The sequence below is a fragment of the Phoenix dactylifera genome, chromosome 1 (genome assembly GCF_051530095.1).
Source record: "Phoenix dactylifera cultivar Ajwa chromosome 1, Ajwa_hap1_PhDact_Kaust_v1.1, whole genome shotgun sequence".
Classification (NCBI taxonomy): Eukaryota; Viridiplantae; Streptophyta; class Magnoliopsida; order Arecales; family Arecaceae; genus Phoenix; species Phoenix dactylifera.
In genome coordinates, this window is record NC_143190.1 from 6,214,851 (window position 1) to 6,224,259 (window position 9,409).

Consider the following 9,409-nt stretch of genomic DNA (forward strand, 5'->3'; position numbering starts at 1 on the left):
GATGCAGGTGGCTGACTAGTACATGCATGCTTGGTAAGACCGAGGAGCACCTGCTTCGATCTCCGATCCACTTTTCCAAGAGCCAATTTACAATCGTCCGATTGTAGGAGTCATCAACACCATCGTTGGCAGTCCCACCAAGGTCCCAAGCATCTCAGGCGCATGAGCTTTGGTTGAGGAAGAACGAAGCATCCTGATCACGAGAGCTTGGAAAGTTGAGCCCGAACTAAGAGGACTTGTATCGAGTAACTGAAGCAGTGCGATAGGGATATATAGTCTAGAGCACCTCGACAACGCTCCGATCCTACGGATGTGGAACTCCGACAATCTCTGCGTCTATTATCAGTATGGCTCATTGTGTCTGAACTTATTTTTAATAAAAAAATTTCTTGTCGTGTTTGTGTTTCAGATCAGACGACTATGACAACCATATTTAACTTGGCGCACCCTAGGGATGTGTGGGCCCTAATAAGGGAGACACCCAAAGGATGCCTGGGGCTTCCCTAAATCGAGCTCGCTCGAGATTTTTCTGGGAGTGAAACTCCAAAGATGAAAGGAGACACCCCGTGGACTGACCTGGGACCTCCTCAACCCGAGCCCTCTCGGATGCCTCTAGGATCATAGTCCAGAGATGAAAGAAGATACTCTAGGGATCGACCTAGGACCTCAACCCGAGCCCTCTCAGATGTCTTTGGGACCATAGTTCAGAGATGAAAGTAGAAACCTCGGGTCGACCTGGGACCTCTTCAAGACCGAGCCCACTCGAAATTTCTCTGAGTACATAGATCAGAGATGCCTCTGGGACTGCAATCTAGAGATGAAAGGAGATACCCCGGGTTGACCTGGGACCTTTACAAGACAAAGCCCACTCAGAATTCCTCTAGGGCCATTTATCAAAGATGCCTCTGAGATCATAGTCTAGAGATGAAAGGAGACACCCCAGGGACTAACTTAGAGACCTCCTCAACCCGAGCCATCTCGAATGCCTCTAGGACTATAGTCTAGAAATGAAAGGATACACCCTGGGGACCGACCTAGGACCTCCTTAACTCAAGCTCTCTTGGATGCCTTCAGGACCGTAGTCCAGAGATGAAAGAAGATACCCCGGGCTAACCTGAGATCTCCTCAAAATCTAGCCCACTCAAAATTTCTTTGGGTCCACAGACTAGAGATATCTCTAGGACCGTAGTCCTGTGTTGAAAGGAGACACCTTAGGGACCGATTTGGGACTTCATCAAATTGAGTCCTCTCGGATGCCTCTGGGATCATAGTCTAGAGATGAAAGAATACACCCTGGGCCGACCTAGGACCTCCTCAAGACCGAGCCTACTCGAAATTCTCTAGGTTTATAGACCAGAGATGCCTCTGGGACCATAGTCCAAAGACGAAAGGAGATACCCCGAATCGATCTGAGACCTGGGACCATAGTCTTGATAACCTCAACCCCGACTGAGGAGAGCAACTTCGGTCCTGACTGAGGTGCCAACCGACTAAAGTGAGCAACTTCACCTCTAATCGAGGAACCTATTCGACATGTGTCGACAAGACCGACAACCCTGACAGCTCGTAGTCATGGCGACACTGTAGTCTGTGCTTGACTGATGCTGCATGTTGCTCGCGTGCGGCCGTACTACTGGCTGATACTTGGACATCAGTGCATGCCGCGTTAACCCAAATAACAACAAATTCAATTTTTTTATATAAAGAAGCAGTCCGGGAGACCTTAGTATGCATGCTATATTACTCACAGAGAGCAAAACTCTGTTGAACTCTCTTTCTTTCATATTGTTGCCTCTTTATTCTGACTTAAATATAAGAAAGTCCCTCGCTAGAAACTTTCTGGCAAGCGGATTTCTTACAAACCACCAACGGAGGAGACCGGCACCTGACACCTCAACTAGCCTACTCAGCTCGTCTCTAGCCGACCCTAAAGTCTTCCAAGCTATGCTCCAACCTCGGTCCGGATCCTGCGACAACAGTTCGATCTTTCGACATAATACCAATGTTATAGAATCATAGGACAAATCCTTCATTAACCATTTTATTTTTTAAAACTTATTTTCTTTAAATCGCATAAATTTTATATTAATGAGACTTTTTGACGAATTCGATAAGCTAGAACTAGCGAGGTTTACATTTTTCACTACCATCTGACGCCCTAAATTTTTTGTTGTAATTGGAAACGGGCAACATAAGAAAGAAAGTGCTATAAGGCCCACATATTCGACCAAAATAGGATTAGCGCTTGATACTACAACTCGTTTGAGCTGCACCAACCCTAATGTCCCACCAACTCATGACTCTCCCCAAGTGCCAAGCCAAGTTTACCCACCAATGCTTTGGTAACATGTTTTGGCCCATGGCATACTTCATCAAAAGAAGAAATTATATCATGTCCTTCATGCACCACGTTGTTGTGCACCATCCCAATCACCTCAGCTCGTTTTTGTGGGCTCCATTCATAATGTGCTCGTCTTCGTGGTAGGTCCATAGAAACAAACTAAGATTAGTAGTATGGCGCGCGGGCACGTTGATGCCTATATAATTTCTCCATCTAAAGGCTATGTATCTCAAACGAAAGACTGAAATGATCATACGGATCGAAGTCGTTCCAAATCGCGTCAGAATTAATCCTAATGAGCAGCGTGTTGCTCAGTGCACCGTAACTGTACCTTCACAAATGCAAGCGTCATCAGTTCACAAAAAAACTCCAATTCTTTTCATACGTAACCATGGAAACTAGCAGTTGGAGTCAAGTTGAAATGGAGACCGTCCAAGGAAGGTGGGACCTCAGGTTTCACCTTTCTTGGGTTTTATCGTACCTTGCTGCTACCATGATGTCGACTCCTCCCGACTGATTGCTGGAAAGTTATTATTTGGTGACCCACTATGATTAAAAAAACATAGGAACGGAAAGAAGGATAGATAAAGACGAAACTGAGAATTCTAGAGGAAGGCCTTTGCCGCAAGCGTCGTCGTCATCTTGGTGTTGGGGGGGAGGGAATTTCTACAGATGAAGGAAAGGGTAGATCACTTTCGGTACAAAATTTTATAACAGATTGACTTAACGTCTTGTTGAATGTTTGGAAGTTTTGTCCAGAAGGAACACTAACTATGGAGATATATTTAACGGCAATTGGAATTATTAATTATTCTGCCTATCGATCTCTCATAGTCGTCAAGCTGCTTACATATGAGCATATTATTGATGGAGATATGCAACTGCATTATTATTATTATTATTTTGAAGGTTGTCAATCTATTCCACTTTATCTCACCATAAACAATTCACAAGCTCACTATATCCTACACTTCTCTTTTCAATATAAGTCACGAAGTGATTGGACTCTTACCACAAAGTGATCAGACCAAATTTTTTTCTTGTTCTTTTGTTTGTTGTACCTTGAAAACTTTGTAGGTGCAACATGCATTGCGCATTAAATTAAAAGGGAAAGGAGACCGATTCTATGCACCATGCATCACATACTCTTCTGAGGCACAATGTACATCATGTGTACATGAGACACTGTGACTATTAAGCTAATATTTTCTACCTTAGCACGATGTATCATTTATTTGAATAAAAAATATGCATGGCATCTAAGTATCACTCCTTGACAAACTGAGGAAAACGCCCTGAGAAAGCCTGCATCAATAATCGAAAGTCTCGATACCAAGAACATCCAACCTTGAAAGGATTATTAAAACAGAAGTTGGTGGACGTCCAAATCATGCATACCTTTTTTTTTTTTGTTGCCATCCAAAGAACAAGTGAGAACAAAAGGGAGGGAGGGAGAGAGAGAGAGAGAGAGAGAGAGAGAGACCCTCCACTTCCAAGACTTAACTATCTCTATGATTCCTCGAGCCACGGTACCACCTCTCTCAAGGCTTTTTAGGTCAACCTCTCTCCTTCAAATCTTGTTTCTTTTATGCCTTCCAAGAGTTAACGAACCTAACAATCCCATGAACCAAGACCGGACTCCAATCCCGAATTACCGCGATCTTGTTGGCCTAGTTGCCAATCTCTCATGCTCTCCCACTATAATGTTTCATATAATATGTCCTAAAATTTGGGTTAAGCATGGGTTAGAGGTGCCAATTAGCCATATGGGCATGTGGACATGGCCTGGTCCAAGGCCCTTCCGGTCCCATTCCGGCACGACAACGTTGCTTGTGTATCTTGTGCCTTGTGCCGGTTGGTGGCGTTTGAAGCCCGACCCATATGCCGGTAGAGGGGAACAGAATCCAGCGATGCGAATCATATCGAGGTATCTGCCTTGCTGTCTCCTATATATTGCTCCGGTCATAATTTAATAGGCCAATGCCACTAATGACACTAAACTTGTTTAACTTTCTTAAATCTCTCTTGGTTACACCGATGATTTCATTATTAATTTTAAGTTGATAACAATCCATCACTTGGTAGTCAAGCCACCTCTACAATGGTCCCCCTCAAACTTATCTTTGAATGAGCTACCAGACTTCTTCCAAGCAATCTTCTTGGAGAAATCAAGATGACAATTGAATGACCTAATTCATCGTGATACCATTTCTCGACTCCGACCTATCATCATGGCTGGTCTTGCAGTCAGAGAACATAATCCGACATAAGGAGCAGTTCCTCTTTATTTGGTAAATTACTCACATGGTGGATGCGAACAATCATTAAGTATATCATATGATTGTAGTCGTCATTATTGTCTTAGCATCGTCGTTTTTGTCCTTGTAATTGTCGATATTATTGTATTAGCATCGTTGTTCAATGAGAATATCCACATATAGTAAGATATGCGGCAATGTTTCATTATATCGCAAGTTCATCATCAAGCTCATGTAAATTATGCAACTCTTTTTTGGTAAGCAAGCTTACTCTAACTTGGTACCATAGAAAGACTAGTGCATTCAGCATTACTTGAGTCCTAAAGGTTGATTAGCTTGAGTGCGTGGGCTGATTAGATCAGCCCCTAAAAGAGTGCATGACTAAATCCCTAAGCAATTGAATGCTTGGATGGTTTTAATTTTTAAGCAAAAAATGTATTGCTACAAATTTTTTTTCCAACACAAGTTGATTTTTCCAAAACAAGTGTTACCGCTAGCACGTGATGCCTATGGTCCGACAATTGATCGCACATTTCGGGCTATCACAATCTTCCAAGTTCAACAAGAGGCTCGACCAATCCTTCGGCCAACTTATATGGTCTGAACCGACCATAAAATCTTTTATTATTATTGTTGTCTCAAACATAAGATCCAATCACATGTACCCAAAAAAACATAGAATCCAATCACCACGGACCCGGGTCAAATATGTTAACATTCTACTCGGATGCATGTGATCAAATGTAACTCTTCGACCAGCAGCTGCGTTCGACTTTCCTGTTCAACTAATAGATCAGACGGTCAATGACGAGCCACGTGAAATGGTGGACCTGGGCCAGGTCAAGTAAATCAACGTTCAACACATCTCCACCTGTCGTTGTCATCCAAAACGTCCTTCGGCTAGCGAGAGAGAAAGAGGATCCCAATGATTGCTGTCATCTGAAACGGCTTTCGGCCGTAATTAAGACGGCGTCCCACCTCTCGCTTTTGGCTAACGGTTGGATAGCAACAGTGAGCGGCTGGTCCCATACTCTCCTGCTATATATATATATATATATACTTTTTTTTTTTTGGTTGTAGTAATAAATTACCCCGCGGGGACACTGTAGCGATTGCGTGCGCCACAGTCCTATACTCTCCACCCCTCCGCCATAATAGAATGGTCACGTCGGTAGGTGTGGTCCAGCGGAACAACTGACGCGACGGCTCCTCGTCAGCACCAGTCATTAATTGATTCCGGTGACGGCCGTAACTGCGCCATCATTGGCGCCGTTAGCCGCCGCCGGCCCCCGCCACGTGGCGTCCTCGCCGTGGCCTTTCCCCTTCCCTTGGCGCCCCTCCCGCCACGTCGCCGCCCCCTCCGTCATTTCAGCTCCCCCCATTCATTATTATTACCGCGAGGTTGTTCCTCATGCTCTGCGGATTAAATTTATGACTCCGATGTGTCGTGACTGCAACTATTCGATCATGATATTTTTCTGTTTTTTTTTTTTGGGGTGGGTGTTTTGATATGAAATGCTAATAAAATTGGGCGCTTTCGGTGCATTCGTGATGGATGCATGGGAAGCGGTGGCATGAATGATGGGTGGTGGTGGCGATGATGATGGGGGGAAATCGGTTAATGATTAAAGAACACCTGCGGCGCAGGGGATGCAGAGGGACCGCGCAGCCATAGCCGCCGTTTCCTTTCGAACCCCAACCCCACCCCTCCTACTACTGCTGCTACCATCTACTCTCAGGCGGTAATGCTTTCTATTATCATCATTAGTATTATTACTAGCTATGAGAGGGGAGAGAAAGTTTGGGTCCCATGATCCGAGCCCCCACTACGGTCTTTCTCTCTCCTCCCACGACCACCAGAAAAACGGGTATAAATACACCCCTCCACCTCCTCGCCCATTAAAGCCTCACACTCCAAATGATCAACTGGTTAGTAGTTACTACCCAAACAAAGCCCCAACCGTCCCGAAGCAACGCAAAAGATTGTATTGGAGCGTAGCCAAACAAGAGTGCACTGCGTGAGAGATCCACGATTCAGTTAGGCAAAAGGATAGATATATCTCCCTCCCATTTCCCCCCCTTTACACGTGATCTCGCTCTCTTTCTGCTGCTTCTTCCACCAAGCCGTGATCCCTTCTACTTCTTCTCTCCTTCCATAACTAACTCGGGGGCTGAAAGCAGAGATAAAAACTGATACTGCTCTATCCGGAATATAGTAGCGAGGGAAAGCGATGGAAGAGGAGGGAGGAGGGATAGTGGTGAGGGAATTCAACCGGGAGAGGGACGGCGAAGGGGTGGAGGCGGTCGAGCGGATGTGCGAGGTAGGGCCCAGCGGTGAGATGACCCTCTTCACCGACCTTCTCGGCGACCCCGTCTGCCGCGTCCGCCACTCCCCGGCCTATCTCATGCTGGTACCTACCTATTCCTCCTCCTCCTCCTCCTCTTCTTGTCTGCGGGTTTGCTTTTGGGTTTCGTTTGTGTACGTGAGGTTTTTTTAAGAGTTGTATAAATATGTGTCAAAAGGTAGCGGAGACGAGCGGGCCGGAGGGGGAGATCGTGGGCCTCGTCCGGGGGTGCATCAAGACAGTCGCCTGCGGCAAGAAGCCCCACCGCGCCGGTGCTCCTCCGAGGCACCACACGCCGAGCCCTATCTACACCAAGGTCGCCTACCTCCTCGGCCTCCGCGTCTCCCCTTCCCACCGGTGAGCCTAAAACCCCAACATTTATTTCCCCTTTATTCCTCCCTCCCTCCATAATTTTTCTTTTTATCAGCGATATAATAATTTATCCGATACTTTATTCCTCATTATTAAAATTATTATTTGCTGGAACAGGCGGAGGGGAATAGCGCTGAAGCTAGTGAGGCGGATGGAGGAGTGGTTCCGAGAGAAGGGCGCGGAGTACGCGTATATGGCCACGGATAAGGATAACGAGGCGTCGGTGAGGTTATTCACCGAACGGTGCGGCTACTCCAAGTTCCGGACACCGGCGATCCTCGTCCACCCGGTGTTCGCCCACCGGCTCCCCGTCTCCCGCCGCGCCCAGATCCTCCGCCTCCCCGCCGCCGACGCCGAGACCCTCTACCGCCGCCGCTTCGCCACCACCGAGTTCTTCCCCCGCGACATCGACGCCGTCCTCTCGAACCCCCTCTCCCTCGGGACTTACCTCGCCGTGGAGCCGGGGTTCCGGTGGGAGGGCATCGAGGCGTTCCTGGCGGTGCCGCCGGAGTCGTGGGCGGTGCTTAGCGTGTGGAACTCCAAGGAGGTGTTCCGGTTGGAGGTCCGTGGGGCGTCGCGGTGGTGTCGGGGGCTGGCGCGGACGACGCGAGCGGTTGACCGGGCGCTGCCGTGGCTGCGGATCCCGTCAGTGCCGGACCTCTTCCGGCCGTTTGGGTTCCACTTTCTTTACGGCGTGGGCGGCGAGGGGCGGCGGGGGGCGGCGATGGCGAGGGCGCTGTGCCGTCACGCGCACAACATGGCGAGGGATGGGGGGTGCGGGGTGGTGGCGACGGAGGTGGCGGCCTGCGATCCCCTGCGGCGGGGGATCCCCCACTGGGAGAGGCTATCGTGCGCTGATGACCTGTGGTGTGTCAAGCGCCTCGCCGAGGACTACAGTGACGGCGCCTTCGGGGACTGGACCAAGGCGCCTCCCGGGCCGTCCATTTTTGTGGACCCCCGGGAGTTCTGATTAGAATCTTACTTTCTTCCTTCCAAAATGTTTAGAAGTCTAGAAGAGGGGAAAAATCGAGAGAGAGAGAGAGAGGAAAAAAAACAGGGAAATCTAGGGGGATTTTTTTTGTAACGGTGGAAACGGAAACGGGATTTAGATGGACGTTGCTCTCATGTAGAAGAAGGATAGGAGCCTTTTGTTTTTTTTTTTTAAGTTTATTTTCTTGGAAAATTTTGTAACGGTCTCGGGATATGGGATGGAATCGAGGGGAAGATGTGGTGGAAATGGAGTTGGCTTTTTTTTGTTTGCGAGTTTCGTGTCCTTTCTTTAAAATTCTCACCCTCTTTATATCTTGCCACCTCTTCTTTTTGTGAAAGGATGGCGATCTTGTTCCCTTGCGTCTCGTTTCGTTAAAGGGAAATGATACGAATCACCCCGTGTTCTTGACCCTCATTACGCCAACCTCGTTACTTCTTATCTTTTAATCATAATGACTTCTTTCTCCTTACCATTTGCAAAAACTTACGAAAAATGACCGTAACAATCAGACTGATAACTAGTTTGGAAAGAGCATTTATGTCATTTTGGCGCGACCGGGAGCACAATCGAGACAGGATTGGACTCGCACCCAGACGCACCCGCCGATGGGACGAGGCCACCGGTGGGATGTGACGTGATACACGGGTGTTTTCTGTTCACGGAGTTGGTGGGCCCCAGTGGAACAATATGGGGACCATACCGTCCCTTCCTTTGGACGTGAACCGTGGGCTCCGGGCCTGTCGGGTGGGACCCGCCTACCAAGTTTAATGTGAGAAATTATCGCAAATACTGCGTACGCTAATAGGAATCAACTACCGTTATTGGCTGCATTCGTGGGTGCGTGGTGCACGCAGCACAGGCAATACTTGGATCCCAGAAGCTGACGTGTCAGAGAGATCAAGTGCCTCATAGGGACCCACTCCAGGGGGGCACTCACGGTGCCGACCCCATTTAGGGGCCCCTCATGGTATTTTGATTCCACTTCTCCGCAGGGTTTACTTTGCCTTCATGCGGAACGCCATAGAAAGTACATCCACTTGGTACTGCTTCATCGTATTTGCCACGTGCTCTATCTATCTATAATAATGCAACTAGATAGCGG

The 9,409-nt window shown here is 47.8% G+C and overlaps 1 protein-coding gene across 2 annotated transcripts; it reads left to right on the forward strand.

Annotated features, from left to right (window-relative positions):
• The first annotated feature begins 6,686 nt into the window (after positions 1-6,686).
• LOC103709131 (putative N-acetyltransferase HLS1) lies at positions 6,687-8,579 on the forward strand. Of its 2 annotated transcripts, none has more exons than XM_088719053.2 (3): positions 6,687-7,076; positions 7,123-7,301; positions 7,434-8,579. In XM_088719053.2, the coding sequence occupies exons 1-3, from the start codon at positions 6,831-6,833 to the stop codon at positions 8,284-8,286; spliced, it is 1,278 nt and encodes a 425-aa protein (XP_088575179.1). In that variant the 5' UTR covers positions 6,687-6,830; the 3' UTR covers positions 8,287-8,579. The 2 variants fall into 2 exon arrangements, with proteins under 2 accessions (XP_088575179.1, XP_008792559.1); XM_008794337.5 differs by having other exon boundaries at positions 6,687-7,010.
• Positions 8,580-9,409: the final 830 nt, after the last annotated feature.